This window comes from Diadema antillarum, unplaced genomic scaffold (assembly GCF_040938485.1).
Source record: "Diadema antillarum isolate AM-2024a unplaced genomic scaffold, OU_Dant_1.0 seq00000759_RagTag, whole genome shotgun sequence".
Taxonomy (NCBI): domain Eukaryota; kingdom Metazoa; phylum Echinodermata; class Echinoidea; order Diadematoida; family Diadematidae; genus Diadema; species Diadema antillarum.
Genome location: NW_027271650.1, coordinates 1,034,348 through 1,054,881, shown reverse-complemented (window position 1 = coordinate 1,054,881; position 20,534 = coordinate 1,034,348). Strand labels below are relative to the sequence as shown.

At 39.1% G+C, this 20,534-nt stretch overlaps 2 protein-coding genes across 2 annotated transcripts; one reads left to right on the top strand and one right to left on the bottom strand.

Annotated features, from left to right (window-relative positions):
- Positions 1 to 4,438: 4,438 nt before the first annotated feature.
- Positions 4,439 to 9,013, bottom strand: LOC139738624 (ragulator complex protein LAMTOR2-like). Its single transcript, XM_071649240.1, has 4 exons — positions 8,840 to 9,013; positions 6,345 to 6,507; positions 5,586 to 5,675; positions 4,439 to 4,495 (listed from the first exon to the last, which is right to left on the bottom strand). Exons 1-4 carry the CDS (start codon positions 8,905 to 8,907, stop codon positions 4,439 to 4,441), a joined length of 378 nt encoding a protein of 125 aa, XP_071505341.1. The 5' UTR covers positions 8,908 to 9,013.
- Positions 9,014 to 9,225: 212 nt separating this feature from the next.
- LOC139738623 (protein ecdysoneless homolog) lies at positions 9,226 to 20,162 on the top strand. Its single transcript, XM_071649239.1, has 14 exons — positions 9,226 to 9,430; positions 10,511 to 10,625; positions 10,891 to 10,978; positions 11,587 to 11,765; positions 12,234 to 12,375; positions 12,711 to 12,761; positions 13,492 to 13,620; positions 14,222 to 14,377; positions 14,984 to 15,069; positions 16,104 to 16,225; positions 17,483 to 17,776; positions 18,418 to 18,498; positions 19,044 to 19,221; positions 19,845 to 20,162. Exons 1-14 carry the CDS (start codon positions 9,226 to 9,228, stop codon positions 20,128 to 20,130), a joined length of 2,112 nt encoding a protein of 703 aa, XP_071505340.1. The 3' UTR covers positions 20,131 to 20,162.
- Positions 20,163 to 20,534: the final 372 nt, after the last annotated feature.

Sequence of the window (20,534 nt, the reverse complement as noted above, 5' to 3'; positions counted from 1 at the left end):
TAATAAAATTCGAAAGTTTTCAATGTCGGAAGGGAAATAAATAATAGATATTACAGATTTTCAGTAAGTTTATTCGGACCCCGAAAATTCCAACCATTATTTTCGGTACAAAAGGGGAGCGTATTCTCAAGTGACGTGGGTTGGCTTTTCATTTTTTTTTTTAACTCTTACGTGTATTACTGTAAGATTTCAAACACGATATTGGGGGCAATATTCTTCAACCATGCAAAATTTCTTGACCTTTGCAAAGAGGATATACGACCTTTAAGTCATGAAAGGTAAATTCCCACACCTCCTGATTTTCAAGATCGGATAACGACTGAAATTCACTGGTAAGTTATTTCAAAATTTCGCCATCGGTTTTTAAGTAATAACAAAATAATATGCTATGATCAATTTCTAAGCAAATGCAATGTATTCTGCCACCAGTCTTTTCACGAATGTGCGACGTTTAACCAGTAGAGGGTGCACTTTTTTCAACGAGGTCATTAGGGCTCACACCCATAAATATTTCCCCATAGGGATGTGTGTTAAAAATCAAATTTCAAAAAATTCTGTAAAACAGCTGGGAGAAATGAGGTGTTTCAGCCTCACTAACCTGGATAAGTTAGATATACCCTTTCATCCATCAAATGATCGGGGTGGATAATTCAGTTCAAATTCTGTCCAGGGGTCCGCAAAGCCAGACTACGAGTTCTTATCACTCAAAAAATCACCCATTTTCCGTACACGTACCCAATGAAATATAGTCCCCTCAAATTCCACCAGAAAAGCTTTCATCTTCCAACCAAAATGCAATTTGTAGAGGAATTCATACTCAATATCTACAGCTATTCAGTTTTTTGCCAAACTACATCATTGATTTTTAATCAATTTTTTTCTTCATTTATTTTGGTATCTTTGGTACGAATTTGTGAAGGGGCCTGGGGCATTCCCTTGTATTTACGGGTGTGAGCCCATTATGTTCAGGTGGGAGCCTGAGCTATCCTCGAATACAGATCATGTGAATTTAATCAGACTAGGTGAATTGACTTCGGCAGTAGCTTGACAGTGAAATTGATGCATAATTTACGCACATTCCTTTCAAATTTTGTATTTGTAATCATCCTAGCTTTTGTTGTTGTTGTTGTTGTTGGTTTTGTTTTTTTTTTTTTGGGGGGGGGGGTGTTGTCAGCATAAAAACTGATACATAAAAATATGAGCAAAACTCCAGGGAATGAGCGATAACAGTACACTCGACATGATCAAATTTGATTGTTTGCACAGAACCATCGTGTCTTAATTCCTCTATGCCTTCAGTTTTAATCATTCACGCAGAGTTAAGTCAATTATGTAACCTTGACTTTGTAGCTTTATTTCCCTTAATGGAGATTTTATTCTCATCTGTATGGATATTTCCAGTCTAGTACGTTTACACTGAACAAGTTGTTCTGAAGAGTTAAAAATCCATTATCTGTCTACTCTTTGTTCACATTTTATCTCAGATATCAGAATGAATAAAACAGTTACACACTTTCACTGAAGCAGAGGGTTAAAGCACCATACACACACACACACACACACACACACACACACACACACACACACACACACAAACACACACACACACACACGTGCAAAACAAATGCACAACTCTGCAAAGAACATTTGTTTACAGTAATACTCTACAAAATAATACATGTACAGTTATGCATAGTATAAAGGCATTACCTTTTAATTCATATCGTAATTTTTCTCATCATCACCCCATGTTGGACGTGTCATCAAGAACAATGACAAAAAGAACACAAAGGATTATGTCTACGTACTAGAAAGCACAATGTCTTTGTAACAGACTAACATCATCTTCAAATGTCATACATTTCCTGATACAGTTTTATAACTCACTCTCTCTCTCTCTCAAATACATCTACTAAATGCCCCTGGTTGCATATTTCATGCATACATGTGATGAACATAAACATGAACATCACTTGAACTCCAATCTACAGTGAGCATGAAGTATGGCTCTAACAGTACAGGTTTCTACACACATATTCTATCAATAAGGGAAACCTCTCATGCATATTCCACTTTGGGGCATTTTGTAAAACTACAATATTTTTTGCTTTCCCAAGACACAATGGATAAAACGGTCACCCTTGCGATGACTACATTGAAAAAAACAAAACAAAACAAGAAAAACAAACAAAGAAACAAGAATATTGCTTATATTCAACATAATAAGCAATTCAGATGATCCATAATCACATTTATGAATTTAACATCATTTTCTGGACCCCTCTGGAGCCTTGAGCTGTTCAGCTTAAAAAAAAAACAACACAAAAAACAAACGAAAACGTTTAGGCTAAATATCATCTCTACAATCATGATTCTGATTTATACACTAAGCTCGGATGCATTTTAGTTACAGCCCAGCCATCCACTGGTCTGTGAAGTAGACAGTCAACTGATGATACAGGACATCATCCAAACTGATTTAACCTGAAGCCAGCATCAACTGGATATACCAGATTCAACATAAACAAGGGTGACAATGTAAATCTTGAATTTCAGTCAATGTGAATATAAATAATACATTTTGTTTTGCTTGCTTTTTTGGTCATAATACAAGTACCATGAGCACATACAAAAGAAACTTGCTGATCGCTTTGCAATTACCATTCTTGGGTTGAGAACATGTTGTCCAGATTGAGCCAGATGATAAACATATCATCAGCAAGCAGTACTAGGGCCTGTTAAATAATAAACAAATTTCATTACAATAGCAGAAAAAACTTGCAATAATTGCAGCAGCCACAGGTGAATTGAGAAACTGATCAACTGAAGGCATTTTAGCTGCTGCTGCAATCATTGTCAATTCCACTTGTTGCAAAGTGTTTTTGCAAACTAGGCCCCTAGTTCTGTAGGGTATAGCAGAGACTTTTTCATTCCACTGCAACAAGAAAAACACAGAATCTTCGCTATGAGCCCCTGAGCATCATGATACACTGCATACAGCTCACTTCTTTGTATTTTCCCCTGACAAAGCAACAGGCATTCAAACGCTATTGCCAGGCCAGAACTTTGCTTTTGCTCTATAGCAGATACGCCACTTATAAATACATGCATGTACCATGGTATCACATTTATTTTTCATCTAAAAAATTCCTACCAACTCCACAATAGGACAACATGTGTACAATCTTTTGACTGGTTGACACTCTGTAATGATACATCACTAGATGCAATTATGCAATGTTGATTGATATGTCGCTGACCCCCGCATGCACTCAGTCATAACGACTGAGCACAAAATGCCTGACAACATAGCTAGTTCATACTTACTGTACGAGGTGTGTCAGAAAAGTTCCAAGACTGGTGTCATAAAAGATTTATTTCAAACCCAAACTTCACACTAAGAGGTTTCACCTTCAAAGTAATCTATCTGGAGTATGTAACTGTGATCTTAGCTCTCTGCAGCCATCAGATTTTTTTCTACATAATTTTATATACACATGTATCCTCTGTTTCAGGTCATTCAGCAATGAACACAGAGCAAGGAACAAATCTGAAGTTTCTGGTACGGTTGGGAAAAACTTCGTCAGAAGCGCTGAGATTGTTGCAGCAAGTGTACGGAGATGAGACGAAGTCATATACACATACAGTGTATTTTTTAGGGGTGAAAGAGGTTTAAAGAAGGATGAGAGGACATGGAAGATGATCCCAGGAGCAGAAGGCCCTCAATGACCAAGACTGAGGTCAACATTGAGCGCGTCAGGCAGATGGTGTGTGGCGATCATCGGCTGACTCTTTGAATGATGGCAAATGAACTGGGCATGAACCTTGCATGCACCGATTCTTCTGGTCATCACTCAGGAGTTTTGGCACCATCTTTGCGCTGATTTTCCACATGTCCACATCTTCAGGGAGAATCTTCCACTATGCTGTCCTGATTCATGCCCAGCTCATTTGCCATCATTTGAGAGAAGTCCACATTACTAACTCATCAGCTTGCATATAGATCTTTAAAACTCTACTGCTGTTCAAGACTTACATCCAAAAGATTATTTTGCACCCAAAAATATATGTAGTGGTTTTATATACAAAGCACTGTATGGGTTGTTTTTCTTTTCTGTTATCACAAAAGCAAAGTACTTATGTCACATAATTATTGTATAAGCTGTTATTTTCGCAAGGGTTTAATTTTTGCGAATTTCACGAATCACTGTTTGACTGCAAAGTTAACAACACATGAAAATGTCGCCATGCGCTGGGATTATAGTGCATTTACGACAACTTAGGTGTCAGTTTGCGAAAACAAAATCTCGCAAAAATGACTGTGACCTCCTCATTCGCAAAAATATCTGTACGGGAAAATAACAGCTTATACAGCATGATATACAAAAAAAAAATCAAATAAAAAATAAGAATAAAAAATGAGAATTTCAGCCTCTGGCTATGTTGCGGCAACTGTTTGTAGAGGTTCTTGAAGGTACTCTGCTAGGGCTGTGATCTGTGAGGAGGAGACAGAAATAAGACAGAAGACACTGATTACATTAATAAAATATGAAAACACCACTTCAATCATACACTATTCAAAGTCCTCGCTCAGTCATATCATACTCTGCAAAAGAATTTAAAAAAAAGTATATTCATAGAGACAATATGATCAGTCTCCTGATTTGTACTTCTATTTCACCATCAATCAAATCATCACGGGTCATGTTTGATTAAAAGAAAAACAACCTTCTAAAGAAAAAAAAAAAGTCATAACCTAAGAAATAATTTGATAGCATTATCTAAGATAAGAAACTTGAATATCTCTCAATCTGAAATAACTGTACAGTATAGATGTGGTATCTTGTCTGCCGACTCAGCATGGGCACAACTTCAAGTTCTCTCTCTCTTCTTACATGCAAAAGTAATTTTGCTTTTCGGTATGAAAATTCTGCCACAATTTCACTGGATGACCTCTAGCGATTTAGGATTATCATAAACTGATTGTCATGGACACTTAGTACAGTATATGTTACTATAGAGAAAAATACAAAGAGTATGCAATTCGTACAAGTATGATGCAGACTGATAACCTGTTAACCATACTAGAGAATCAGACTGTCCCTGTACTGCACTTACAATACTGGCAAAAACAAAAACAAAATTGCTCTCTCAAAAGTACTAGATGAACTTCAGTCCCAAGCTGTTACCAATACACACTTTGCTCATACCTGCTCAAACCACTCAACTGTTTAGTTACCCCCCCCCCCCCAAAAAAAAAAAAAAAAAGGGAAAGAGGAAATAAACAAGATTTTGTATACATTCTAGCAAAACTGGTTACTGAAAAACCAGAAACATTCTGCATTTATGGCATGAAACTTTCACGCATTGCTACTAGCATCAATGCATCGTGTACGCAAAAACTTTCGCGAATCTTGGCTCCTCGTGAAAGTGTCGTGCATTAGAAAATTTCTAGTTTTACAGTAAATATATATACATTGTTTCTCACCATTCAAGATGAGAAAACCTTTTGTGTGTGTGTGAGTGTGCAACTACTGTACTTTGGTAAATATCAAACTGTGAAATAAAGTAATGAGCTTGGGTACCTTCTTCTTCAACATGCCGAATCCTACTGATGTCTCTGCGTGGATGCAGAGCAGCAAATTGGCAACCTTGGTGATGGCAACTCTCCCATTCTAAAGTGCAGAAAGAGAAGAGTAGGTAAAAATTTGTGATACTTCATCATTTTATCAACCCATAGATTAGTTGTAGACACATTCCATTTTTAATTTGCAATACATGTATTATAGACCAAATTGTTTACAGCCAGGCAACATATCCAAGATGTAATCCAGCAAATAATGAAGTATTAAAAGATAATGATGATATAGAATCATGTTCCTGTTGGCTTGCTGACTCAAATGATATTTAGAATTCATGTGTGATAAGGAAATGTGGCAGATGGGAGGAGAGAGAATATGTTCCTAATCATTCACATTAAAAGTACATGTAGATCATCCCTTGGTATATTTGCCAAATCTTAACAACAAAACTTGAGACATATTGATACAAGGAGCAATAGCAAATTGATATTTATTTTCAAGCGCCCAAACAAAAATTAGCTTTAAAATGATGAAACAGAACAACAGGAGTGTATGCTACCTGATGTGCAGTGCTGGAAAAACTCTATTACCGGTATTCTGCCTCTTTAAATAACAGACTTCTCATTGAGGAAAATCTTGTTTTTTTGATGTGACACTGGAATTCAATCATTAGTGCTCAAGTTTTGAATGGCTCTGATGCACACTATAGGACAATACAGGAATCATATAGATGACATTGCAGAGATAGCCAGCATTTCTTACTTCACAGTCCATTAGAACCAGTTTCAGCGAATCTTCTGAAAAGGCCACCTTGCCGTTCTTCTCGTACGCTGCCCAGATGTTGCTTGCTATGGCGGCTGTGACTCTCGCATCTTTGTCACCGTACCCAGAGTAGGCCAAAAGGGAGCCCTCATTGTTCAGAAGTCTACAGAAACAATAAAGCAATATGATGCGAGGATGACTTTCAGGGCAGATTTTGTGCACATTAAAACAAAGGAAAACATCAATTAAACGAACTGACAAACAAAAACAGAAGCAATTTCTGAAGTCTGAATTCTACTGGGGATGGCATCTGCATACACTGATCATCAGTGTATGCTAATGTCTATCAAATGAAGGAGTCTAAGATTAAGCTTAATGCCATAAGAATTAAGGGTTTTAATTTTAGCATACAAAGAATATTCATTGACAAGTGAAATCAGAACAATTGAATGTACATTTGTACAATACAAGAGAACAGACAGTGTATGAGAGATGTGATATTGTTGTTGTCATTGTTCTTGTTCTTTTTTAGAAACTGCATAGATACATGTACTACCAAAGCTGTGGATGTTTATAAATTGTAAGCTTTCACTGCATTTCGTATTATGCCTTAATGTTGTCTTGCTGGCCCTTCACGGCTCAGCAGAATCATAGATGACAACCAACCCTGCCACACTTGCAATCTATCTACGTGAAGATGGAGGTGTGGCACTTCAAGGTAAATTCAAGGTAAATTCAACACCGTAACATTTTTTTTTTTTTTTCAAATGGCACTGGGTTGTATGAAAGGTGGGAAATCACAAATCTATTGCGGATTGAGGCCTGATTGAAAGGGCTTATACTAAATCTACTAGATGTATACTTCTTACTTTGTCACTGTGATTCTCAGTCTTAAATCCAACCACACTGTGTGACACGTTACATTGTCTTACATTGTTCATGTCCAAATTTGTATTAAAAAAACCCCCCAAACAAACAAACAAACAAACAAAGTACACACACTCGCAAAATATGGATGTAGAGTCCATTGATGGTGTAATTGTGTATTATGATACCCGTCAAAGTAGGATGTTCTGAAGTGTCCTTTGAAACAAGGTAAGTCAGTACATGCTAACTAATTGAAGAATAGAATCTAATTAAACTTTATAATATCTGCTCTCTAATTAGGAAAAAATATCCTGATGGCATGCATCTCTTTGAACAGAGAAATTTACTGATAGAAGTTACAACTAAGATCAGTAAGAAAGAAAATTAACGAATGAAACAGGAAGTCAAGGTCAACATTGGTCAAGAGCCAAGTGAGTGGATATGGATGTTGTTAGTCTGAGGACATTGCTAGGCATTCTATTCTATCACCATATCATGAAATATGGAAAGAGACATTAAAAAATTTACATCCAAACTCAATGCAAAAGGTCAACCAAAATTGAAACACTTTTGAACTGATTGGACGGCTGACATCGACATTTCAGTTCGGGAAACCCACTCACAAGGGGGGCCCCTCCTTATAAGTAACCCGTCCCCCTTATAAGTAACCCCGTCCCCCTTATAAGTAACCCCCGGGGCACCCCTTATAAGGAGTCTCCACGCTTTTTTGCAATGCAACGCGAAAATGAAAGGACTGCGGCAATTCGCTTGATTATGTCCATAAAGCTTCACAAGTTTCCTAGTTACTCACGAAATTTGAGCAAAATCGGTTTGAGGCATCATATCTAAAATCATGGATTTAAATGCGATGTCAAACGACCCATGCGAATGCTGAAATGCGAGCGATTACTGGCGCGAGTGTCGCCAGGCGCGGCGGCGCGGCAATGCTTGAGTGCAGACGTGGCGACTTCAGTCGCCACGTCTGCACTCAAGCATTGCCGCGATGCTTGAGTGGCGACTGAAGTCGCCACTGAAGTCGACTGAAGTCGCCACGTCTGCACTCAAGCATTGCCGCGCCGCCGCGCCTGGCGACACTCGCGCCAGTAATCGCTCGCATTTCAGCATTCGCATGGGTCGTTTGACATCGCATTTAAATCCATGATTTTAGATATGATGCCTCAAACCGATTTTGCTCAAATTTCGTGAGTAACTAGGAAACTTGTGAAGCTTTATGGACATAATCAAGCGAATTGCCGCAGTCCTTTCATTTTCGCATTGCATTGCAAAAAAGCGTGGAGACTCCTTATAAGGGGTGCCCCGGGGGTTACTTATAAGGGGGACGGGGTTACTTATAAGGGGGACGGGTTACTTATAAGGAGGGGCCCCCCTTGTGAGTGGGTTTCCCGAACTGATTTAGATTTACATGTTTGGAGTTAGTCAGAACCTCTTTAGCTAGTGGAATCCATATCTGGTTCTGGTTCTGGTTCTGGTTCTGGTTCAATTGCAAGACTGCAGTTGCAATTTAGTCGCAGTTTTGTCCTTGATCCTGGTTGGACCGTGGTCACGTTCTTGGGACACGGTCGTTGATACTCTACAAATCTGAAGAATACGAATATTTATGGACTCACAGAGAACTTTGTACACCTCCTGTGTTGGCTTGGCTCAGAACCTGGGTTAGTGCCTTGGGTTTTAACATCCTGGCAAATAGATGGAAGCTCTCTAATCACAAGCTTTGGAAACAGGAACGATTTCGGCTGTTCTCGAGCTCGATGCTCCCTTCACTCGCTCCGCCGCAACAACGTAGCACTAGCAGTGTTGATCCTGAGAAGATAGGTCAGCTGTCTACGTACAGTTATGTATGTATGTGGATAATGCAATGTGAATGTACACCACTGTGAAGGTGTCATGTGATACACCGAGACTGATACCCTTTTATTGTACTGGCACAGCATAGACCTCATACAATTTCTACCAGCGATAAAGGTTACCATCCGTGTGTTTTGAAGGCTTGGACATGGAGTCCGTAAATCACGTGCAAAACGTCGTGGAATACGATTTATTTCCAAACGTCACCTTTCAGGAAGGTAGAGAAGATGTCATTAGGTCACAACTAGAAGAACTCAGGGTGCAGCTCATTACACACATATCTCCTCTTCTTGTCGACTATATTTGGCAGAGAGATCAATTTAATCTCACTCTTCTTGTTCCAACAGGAGGCGGTGAGTAGCTTAGTCCCATATATTGAGTTTCATGACCAGCCCTGAAACGGCTTACACAATCTACAAAAACACAATGCAACTTGATTTTGTTGACGTTATCTTATGGTAAAGCTTAATCGTTAAGTTAGTGAGCAAAACATCAGTTTTCGTCTGTGTACCCTACTGTACATTATGCATTCTGTCATGTTTAGGTTCACATTTTGAATCAGTATCAGTAAGACAGTAAATTTACAACACTGGTTAAAAATACACCCTCTGCCGCCTCTGCAATCTGATTTGATGGGTGCATGCCATTTTGAAGCCAATTAAAGGTGTGTGTGTGTGTGTGTTTGTGTTTTAACTTTTAAAATGTTAAAGAAAATAAGAAAATATGATGCTGCTGCTGTAAAATCCGCCTGTATGTCGTAGTGTAGCTTCTCCAAGGCAAGCCTATTACTAACTGCGACAGCCGCCACACACACCTGCGTGTGGCGGCTGCGCCGTGCTCCCATAAAAGATCTTCATGTTGAACAAACGGGTGCCTTTGCGGCGCTATATTTCCTTAATTTTTCAACAGAAACTACTAGGAATACTTACATGGGTCGATGAAACCTAAATGACTATCATCGGCGACTGTTTGATGCATTTCATTGCTTGTGATGCACAAAATGATGTCTTATAAGCAGCTCACCGATGTTCACAGAATTCACAATCACTTGCACAAGCGCACAGAATACACGTGTACTTATCGAACTAACATAAGCGAAACTGCGGGGAAGCCACCAGGACCGCGCCTGGCGGCGTGGTCTCCGGGGCTAGCCTATTACTAATCCATTGTGGTGAAATGACTTTTAATATGAGGATTTATGTTAGCGCACTTATTGTTTTATGAAATGACAATACCAAAAAGACAAAGTGAGCCTTTTTTTTTCAGAATGCTGCCCCAGAGGATCCATGATAACTCAGTAGAGATTTCATTTTTTGTTTATTGCACTGTTTTTTAATATTCGTACTTGTGCGTGAAAAAAAAAGTAAGATAATGTAATGAGTTTGGACTATATGTTAATTTATCAATAATCTTTACTTCTGTTTGGCTTCCAGATTGTCCACCCCACTTGCATGGTGTTACAGACTTTGGAGATAATGTGGATGATGAATGGGTCATAGTCTACTTCTTGTCTCAACTCACAGCTGCATTTCCTGGATTAGTTGCATGGTGAGCTCTATAACAAGTGGAAAAAGTGACTGTTTTATTTGTGATACGTTCAATGCGGAAAACTGAATAAATTTGACTTTGAACATTTGAACACATGTAATTGATACATTTTAAACAGATATAATATGCAGAAAGTGAACTTTGCACTCAGTTTGAATAGTTGACTCATTTATTCACCCAGTGGCTAAATCACTTGAATTTTTAAAGCCTGCATACAGAACTCTATCTTAACTGACACCCATCTTATTCCCATTGATGTTCACAGCGTCCAAGACAACGATGGTGATTTTCTGCTCATTGAGGCAGCCTACCACCTCCCAAAGTGGCTGGAACCAGAGACTAGCATCAACAGGGTAACACACAGACTTCAGTCATTATAGTTTTTGCACAGTTTTTGTTTTTCATAAATCAGATCAGAAAATGCTTTAAAACTTTATTTTCCTTTTACCATTCTGAAGGAGAATTTATAAAAGAAATGAAAGCAAAAGGTTTTTGTGATCAAGTTTTGCATGAAGACAATCATTTCTGTGTTTTCATGTTTGCGAGTGTAAAATCTTCAAGTTTTTAATTATTGAATTTTGTTTTACACAGTTTCAAGATACTCAGATTTTATCCAATCAAATACTCAACAAACTTTGGGCAGTATTTCTCAAAAGCAGTTATCTTGACAAATCTGTCCAGGCCTTGATTTGATGAGCTGAAAAGAAAAACTTTTTGTTTTTATTTTATTCTTCATTTTCAAATGTGAGTGACTTATTTTCCATGAGAATACAAATTTTCGCAAAATTTTGCTTAGCATGGATGTTAGTGTATTGCATCGCTCAGTCTAACAATGAGCATTGCTTTTTCATCATTTGTTTGCAAGTACTCAATTCCTGGTCACTGTTACAGTTAAGAAGAGCTTCATGATTTGATTTCAGTGGTGCAGTCCATATTTGTTTTTTGTTTTTCCTGCCTACAGGTGTTCATCTATGATGGCTCCCTCCACATCATCCCCAAGCCGAACAATCCGGCTGAGTTGGCCTTCCTCCCGGTAGGGGTCCCCACCAAGTCCCATGCCGTTCAGACTGTGAGACACCACTCCCAGAGAACACTGGCTAATTCTGCTATCAGGGAAGTGGTCAGCGAGAGAATAAGAGGGTACGCTCAAGGACTTTTTTAACCATCTTTAACACCATGTTGTAAAGTTGTTATTGTCATGTACAGATATTTTCGCGAAGGAGGAGGTCACAAACATATTCGCGAGATGTCATTTTTGCAATTTGACGCAGAGGCTATCATAAGCACACTAATGCCTGCCTGTCTAAATTTATTGTGATCAATAGCAGGTGGCAATATTTCTGCGTCCTGTTAAAGTTGTGACCCATCAGTGATTTGCAAAATTCGCAAAAATTACACCCTTGTGAAAATAACAGCTTTTGCAGTAATCGAAGATATTTTTTAGAATAAGAAATTATATACTATGTTGGAGATGTAAAATGTTACATCTGAGGAAGTTATAGTAAACTGACATCTAATTTAGTGTTGGTGATGGTAGTTAACACAAGAAAATATTGTTTCATGGTAGCTTTTAAAGTAAAGTTGTTTTTTTTTTCATGTTTTGTGCAGTTTTCCAGGAAAGATATATTCAAACTTTCACCACACCCACTGCCTGGTCCCTGCCAAGTTGGCCACAGTCCTGGGCCACCAGCCAGGCTTAGTGGCCCCAGCAGTGGACGCCTTCTACCAGAGAGACCCACTTGACCTGAAGGTGAGAAACATTTTTAACCCGTCCATTGTATGAATAACTTGTCATTATCATCACCCTTAACCCCCAAGAATTATTGACATTTAGAAGGAGATATTTTAATAGGTAAGGGCTTTGCTTTACTTCTCTCTCTCTCCCTCTCTCTCACCTATTGTTGTGGTTTGTTTGGCTGATGGATGTGTGCTCTGTGTGAAGCATGTGTTAATCATGAAGTGATCAGATCACGGTCATGTTTGTTATAATCTTGTTGCGATCATTATAAGATCATGTTTCGACCCTGTTGGGATCTTGTGATCATGCTGTGATTCTGTCGTTTTGATCTTGTATTCACCTTCCAGGCTTGCAGAGTAATGAAACACTTTCCCCCTCAAGACCTTGTGATGATGTCGGTGAGTCACTCAAGTGTTTTCAATCCTCGTTTCTGGGACCATGTCGTTATCAAATACCCCTTTCATTATCATATCTTAAAATGGCACTGATTTTGCATACAAGCATGCTATCAGTGGTAGCCACAGAGGTACATGTACTCTATATTCCTCACTGTTTTAAAGGAGAATATCCAAGAAAGTGGTTGCATCAATGAGTTTGAGAATTGACTAAAATAGTGAGAAAGAATAACACTGACTGCTGGTACCAATTCGGAATAACGATGTCGCTGTTGAGGTATATTTCAAGTTTATCAATATAATTGTCTGTTTATAATATACGGCTAATAGATTCAGGACTAATGCAGAGTGTTATTTTTGTATGCAACAGGCAGTCGGTACAGGAAACATCAACATGGACAGACAGATATAGCACATAAGATGTAATGATACTTAGAGTCCTTAAGGACTTGGTTATAACCACAACCACATACATGTTCTGTGCTCCTTTCCCCATCTTCCTGTTCCATCTATCCATTTGACAGATATGAGAGATAGGTTATTCCCAAACTCGATTATGGAATTGCTGGTATTCAGTGGTAAGAAGACTTTGCAGTAGCATCACAAACATTTTTGTTTTGGTTCCGTATTGTGTCAATTTGCCCTGTATATACAGTGTTGCTTGAAGAATCATATGAATATCCCACACATGACAGTAAATAAAACTTGCCTTCACCTTGTTATTGAAAACCAGGTGAAGTTTACCAGATGCCTCTATGCCCAACTGTCACAACAACACTTCACCCCAGATCGCCGCAGTGGGTGGAAGCTACCCTCCTCATCCAGTCCAAAGTTCCGATTAGCAGAACTCGGCATGAAACTGGTAAACTTGAATACACTTGCTCTTGTGTAAATTCTTTTTCAACATTTCTAATAAACTTGATTTTCATTTCTGCTATCCTTGCTTTGAAACAAAAATCTTTTGTGAACTGACAGAACAATTTTTATCCTTTATTAATTGAAGTAAATCACACAGGTTAAAATTCACCACTCTATCAAACAAGTCTTTCCATGTATAGTGGTATATAGAGTGCTATTTGTTGAGGTCTACATCCTTTTCAAATTGAAGAAATAAAAGACGGAAAATAAATTAGCATCATGCAAAGATTGATTTGATGTGCTGCTTATTGCTGTAAGACACTCTGTATTACAGGCATGCTAGCTAACTTTCTTTCAGAAATGGCAATGATGTCTTTGAGTGCAACTACGAGAAAAGTTGATTTTTTTAATTTTTTAATCAGGTGTGACAGATTCAAGAAATGTTTGCAGTTTTAGAACCAAATTGGAAAATTTTTGAGAAGCTTGGGATAAAATTGGGCATAACGACTTGGAAAAAAAAATTACTTGCTGATAATGAGTATACCAATATACATCTTTCACAAACTGTGTAATTTCTCTTTCTTTACTGCCATTTCACACCTAAGGCCCATGGATTTGAGATCCTATGTGCAAATGGCCACCAGGGCAAAAAGGCAGAGGTCAATGAGTCAAAGGTTATGACCCCTGACCCAGATGATGTGGCAAGTGGAGTGAGGTGGGAAAGATTCCTGAAGAGTCTTAGGGAGAAAGGATTTTTCAGGGTGAGTAATGCTGCTTTTCATTGATGCTTTGTCCTAGATAAGATTAGATAAAGATATGCAGCAAATCACCTTTTATATTGTGCGATTTCAGGCAACTTATACTCATATTTGAGAATCAGTGGTGAGAAAGGAAGAAAGACAGAGACCAACAAATAGTCATACAAATCCTGGAAAGTCATGAAATAGAATTATGGAAAGTCAGAGGAATAATAAAATTGTTGATATGAGATTTTTGATATTCATCATAATGAGTGAGTCCAGATTTTGAAGCAGATTCAAAGATGCTAGTGGCTACTCATGCATCCAGGTTTCTTAGAGAAATCATTGATATTTGGAGTTCTTGGGGGAAAAACCCCAGAGCAGCAAATGGAGGGGCACTTTGCAAGGCTTTCTTCTCATTGGTCATCGGGACCAGCAATTTTCTTTTCCTTATATCGAAATGTCTTTGTAACCAAAAGGAATTTTGCACTATAGACTTTGCTGATAATGTTATTGGGACCTGAATTTTTGCTTTGTTGTAATGTAATTTCACTATAACCATGTTCAGTGTAACAGAAGTGCCCTGTGGTGTAATGTGGACTGACTTACTTTTTGTTTTGACTGCAGGGGGAACTAGCAGGATCCAGACTACACAGAGAACTGCTGACATCTGCCAAGAGGTTTTATGCAGAGACTGTAGTAACTCAATCACAGTAAGTTATATTATTGTTTGGTATTGATATTCTGCTAGGTAACATAATAAAAAAGCATTGCATCTTTGTCTGTAATGATGATTTGTATTAATGTATTTGTTTTTTGTTTTTTCATTATAATGAAGTCCTCAGGACTGGCAGCTTTCTTCCTTTATACAGAAATGTCTTCATAACCAGTGGAAATTCTGCACCATAGATCTTAATGACAATTATTTTGGGACCTGAAGTTTTGCTTCAATGTAATATGATATTTTTTGTAAGTGTGTTCATTGGACAGAAGCCCTGTACATGGAGGTTTTTGTTTGCTTTAACATGACATCTGGACATGTGTCAGATGTGTTTCATGTTCCCACACGGTGTGTACACCATCAATACTGCTTGTTGATGCACTATTTTGATGATCGAAAGCCTACAACCTGCCAGACAGGGATGGCTTTGTGGATGGATGTTGTGTTACAAATCACATCATAATTTGATGCACTTGTGTTGTAGCAACATTGTTTATACCTTAAAAGTGCCATTCACACCATGGGCACACCACTTTCTGCAAAAGGCCTCCATTAATAACAGTTCACAAAATCTTGCTTAATTTCTTAAAAGCTTCAAGCAGAGTGAATTCTTTTATTCCTTGTTGTAAAACTGGGTATTATAGCACTTCCCAGTCTCTCCAAGATACTTTTTGATGGCATTTCTGTTTGAACTAAAAATCACAAGCTGAATCACCATAATGCTGCACTGTTCTGTTTTGCTACAAACATTCAAAAATGGCAATGTATGTAACGTAACATACATATGCCCTATGCCTTCATAAGTATAGCAGTGAAATTAAACCATGGGGAAGGTTTCAATTGCAATCATGTTCTAGCATGAGAGATTGACCTCTTTTGACCTCCAGAGTGCTGGTCAGTCATCGATTGTGGAATGATAGTAATGACACCAGTGGGGGGTAAGTGAAGGTTAGTGGTAGCCTTATAAATGGCCGATTACTGAATGAATTTCACTGCACTGCTCTCTTGCTTTCCTTGTTTCCGTAGCGACCAACCCTCATCATCATCATGGCGAGAGCCAGCTCAACAGATCTTCAATATCCTCAGGACTGTTCCCTGTGATCTCCAGAGGCTCAAGGAGCAGGAACAAAACCTGCCTCCTCTGGACAGTAAGACCCTGCTCCCTCTTGTTTGGTGTTTATAGCTGTGTGTTGGGCTAAAACTTGTCACACAGTAATAACAAACTTTGTTTTTTTCAAATTCACAGGAAACTGAGGAAATAGCATTTCTTAATGCTCTTTGGAGGAATTGTAACTACATCAGAAGTAGATTTTGATTTGACAGATGTGCAATGGAGACCTATAACTCTTGCAAGTAGGAGGGACTAACACTGGTTTCCAGGTTGCACAAGTTTAAAGAAGATGTGTTCTCTGATTGCATAAGTGAAATTTTAGTTCCTTTGCTAAAATGCACATATTGATTTCGAAAATGATTTTGAGCTAAAGGAAAACTCAGAACCTCTATACAGAGTCAACTGAACTCATTCTTATACCCCGTTGAAAGTCCCCCAAAACATGGCACAACTTCGGAGAGTTGTGCTGTGTTTACCCCAGACAACGGTCGTGGCACAAAACACAAAGCTCAAATCAAGGGTGAGTCTGGCGTAAGTCTGTGCTAAAGTTTGCACAAGATAGCTTAGCACGCGTCTAGCTCAACCTTCATGAGTTGTGCTAGACTCGCACTAGATGAGGGGACTCTAAACGGTCATGGGGTGAACACGGCACACACTTCTGGTGACCTGTGCTGCTGTTTGTGACGTATGTATAACATATGTCCGCAAGAGAAACTGCCGCCTCTCTCAAGGAGAAACACCCGCCCACTGGTTTCCACAGAAATGTATACTGACCTCGCATTAGATGACTAGGGGGCTCTGAATGGGGATCTCTCTCACTCTTGCTGAGTTAGTATTGAAAAATGCTTGTTTTCATCTGGCCTGTCCCCAGGAGGTCCTCCTGAGAACCTCCTAGACTGGGGGACTCTTAACGGGGTATTATTTGCATTGAGAGAGGTGAAGTCCAGCAAGGTTGAATAAGTTCAGAATGCACGCAGATAGCTAAAGTGTTAAGAGAACTGAATGTAACCATTGGAGAATGCCTCACAAAGCTGAGAGGTACTACCCAGGTATTCATCTGTCTGTAGTAACCCTTTTGAGTTCAGAAGGGAGTCATTTCTATGCGAAATTTTGTAGAGAGAATGGGAAACCAATTTTCGAAGCATTAAACAGAAATTGCACTGTGTAAATGCACTAGTTGTTGACAGTTCAATACCCACTTAAGATTAAAACTTATCGTTCAATAGACTCTTACATTGATCAGCATGTTGCACCTTTGAATGTGACACTCACCATGATCTCTATTTTGTTGAAGGTGATAGCTGGATGGAACTCAGTGTTGAAGAGCTTGATGCAATGATCGCAAAGGCTTCTGGGAAGGAAGAGGCTGCGTCGTCTGCTCATGGCAGTGGGGCATTGATGGGGCATGAACCCAAAGCTGATGCTAGCACAGATGTTGACTTTGACCCAGGTAGAGTCACTGAGAGCCTGAAGTCGTTCGTCGATGCGATGTCTGGTTTGAAAGGCGCAGAGTTTCCCGCTGGAGCTGGAAACGGCGACATCGACTTCGATGCCAGCGAGTTTGAGCGGGCCATGTGGAATATATTGGGTGAGAATCTACATTGTTTTAACAAACAGGAAGACAATTGTTCATTATATGAATAAACCTACGAAAAGGCCAAAGTCCTTTGCCTTCCTAGATGATCAACATTATTACTTTTTCTCCCTTTTTCTGTCCATTCCAAACTTACCTGTTTGATTGATAGAGGACTTTACTAATGATATGATAATGCCCTGTGTTGCAAATTTAACTTTGAGTTGTCAAGTGTGGTTTCACCTCTTTCTCTCCTTCCATTCTTGTAGACATGTAGGAAAATAAAATTGTGCCTAATAGATACACTTCACCTATCTTTAAAATTTTGGTGTTTTTTTTTTATGACGAGAGGTTGAGTAATATCAGTAAGCTGTAAATCATGTGACAGCATACAAGTTATGGCACCATTTAGAGATTTTGCAGAAAACATTTTCATGAAAGCATTACAGAAATTGAACTGTGTGAGTAGCTATGACACTGCATAAAAATTTGTGAGGAAAACATGTGCAGCATAATTGACTGTCAAATGTCACTGAGTGATCATAACTGACAATGTACCTATGAAGATTATCATTTGGAAGCAGTTGTAGATACCTCAGTCTCCTATGTCCAATATCTTTAACGTCTCCTATTTCTTTCGCTGTGCTCTGATCTCCCTCTAGACTTCCGGGATGCGGGTCGGCAGGAAGATGACTCGGACTCTGATCTGATGAGTGACAAAGACTACCAGATGGGAGGTAGGACTCTTTCATCTTTGCCACCATTCCATTATTTGTGGTGATAAGTGGGCTGAGAATTTGCCTTAAACCGTGAAGTAGTCTGAATTAAGCATAAAAGAAAAAGGTGCTTGGACACCAAACATCATTGTGGCAATGCTGAAGTTTGATGAAAAATCAAATTGATTACAGAATCAAGTACAATAAAAAGAATAGAGTACCATAACAGAATGAGGTTGAGTGAAATACATTTGATTAAAGAATCATGTTATTAGAGGGAAAGAATCAAGTGTAACAAAGGAATACTCAAAACTAAACGTGTCAAAGTCAGTAACAAATTCACTACTTTACGGAGTGAAAATAAGTGTGGTAAATGTCTTCCGAACTCATCCTTATCATCTCATAATGCATTTAAGGTTAAGATGCAAGAGATATCTGGTAGACAATAGTAATTACATCAGCAGTCCGTGCAAAAACCCCCAAAAAAAGAAAAAAAAAAGAGAAGAATAAATAAACTGAGTTCAGGGTGAAATGGTTGCAGCATTGTCTCTTCCACAATCCAGCAGACGACGATGGGGATGACGACGATGATGACGAAGCTGAGAATGATGATGATGGTGGTGAAGATGATGAGGAGATCAGAGAGCTGATGGAACAGATGGACCAGGAGCTGGCCAGGACCGAGGTTGGACAGAGCTTTGAGAAGGAGCCAGTGGCCACTGGAGACTCTGAGGTATGGGGTGTGCACTTTCGTTTGCTTGCTGAATTTTAACTGCATGTCTCATCATAGATGAAGATGACGATAACCAAATTATTTCAGTAGTGTCACATTCCAGGGTAAGTACTTTTCTCCCAGAATGCTCTACCATCATTACTGTCCCAACACTTTCAGGTATCCATGTACAACGTCAGATATTACAAACCTTCCTATAGCAAGGTGATTTTTGCAGGTCCCAACTCTCGTATTTCTCTATATTTGTACCCTGAGAGAGAAACCTGATACAACAAGGTAATTAACTTGACTTTCAGAGATTTTCCAGTATATGTATGGGTCGAGAAGGACAAATTGGGTGCAACATCCTCTCTTGTATAAGGGTTTAGTCATGGGGCAGAATTCCCTAATGTATAGCACACAGGCAAAAACTGAGTAACAGTACTCAGTTGTTTGTGCAATGATGTGGACAATCCCGAGATTGCTGTGAGGAATAGAAATCCTGTGATTATCAGCCCACAAACTAAATGTGCATATACATGAAGTGATGTCATGAGAGTAAGTTGGAATGAAATGCCCTTGTTTAAACAGCAAAATTCCATGTTACCAATATTATCAACTTTTTCTCCTCCCTCTTTCAGCCCCTACAATCAAGAATGGATCAAGCTGGCCAAGCACTGGGCACTGCAGGTGCTGTGGGACCATCCCACTCTCTGGCAGGGAGGAGAGAAAGGCATAAGGATGAGGAAGAGGAGGATGAAGATAAAGGAGCAGATGGTGATGCTGATGATGCATATAGACCGGTAGAAGTGGATCTGAACCTTTTAAAGAACATTCTAGAGTCGTACAGCTCCCAGCAGGGTCTAGCCGGCCCCGCCTCCAACATTCTCCACTCCATGGGGGTGCGCGTCCCGATGAATGCTGACGACGGTGACAGGTGACGGTGAAGAAGCCCCGACATCCACTGGGTGGAAAGACTTCAAAAGAGAGCAATGCTTCTTTGCAGAAACTATCACGGGAGATATGCTTTGCTGACTCTGAAATCCCCACTGCAAAATTTGCACATGTAAAGGAGCCACAGTGCATAGCCAAGTAGGATAAGAAATGACAACACTTGACAAGATCTTCTGTTATTCTGAGGGTCGTGGTGATGAAGAAAAACTAGCAATTGTGAAGAAGAAACCAAAAAGAAACCAGCAAGTAACTTGGCTTGCAACTCCAAAGGAAATTGTGTTTAATTCCCAAGAGTCTGGGTCAGTATCCTGGTAGAAATATTTTTACAATAATTGGTAGAAATATCTTTACAATAAGACTGTCAAAGTTGTTGTGATTTAAAAGTTATTAT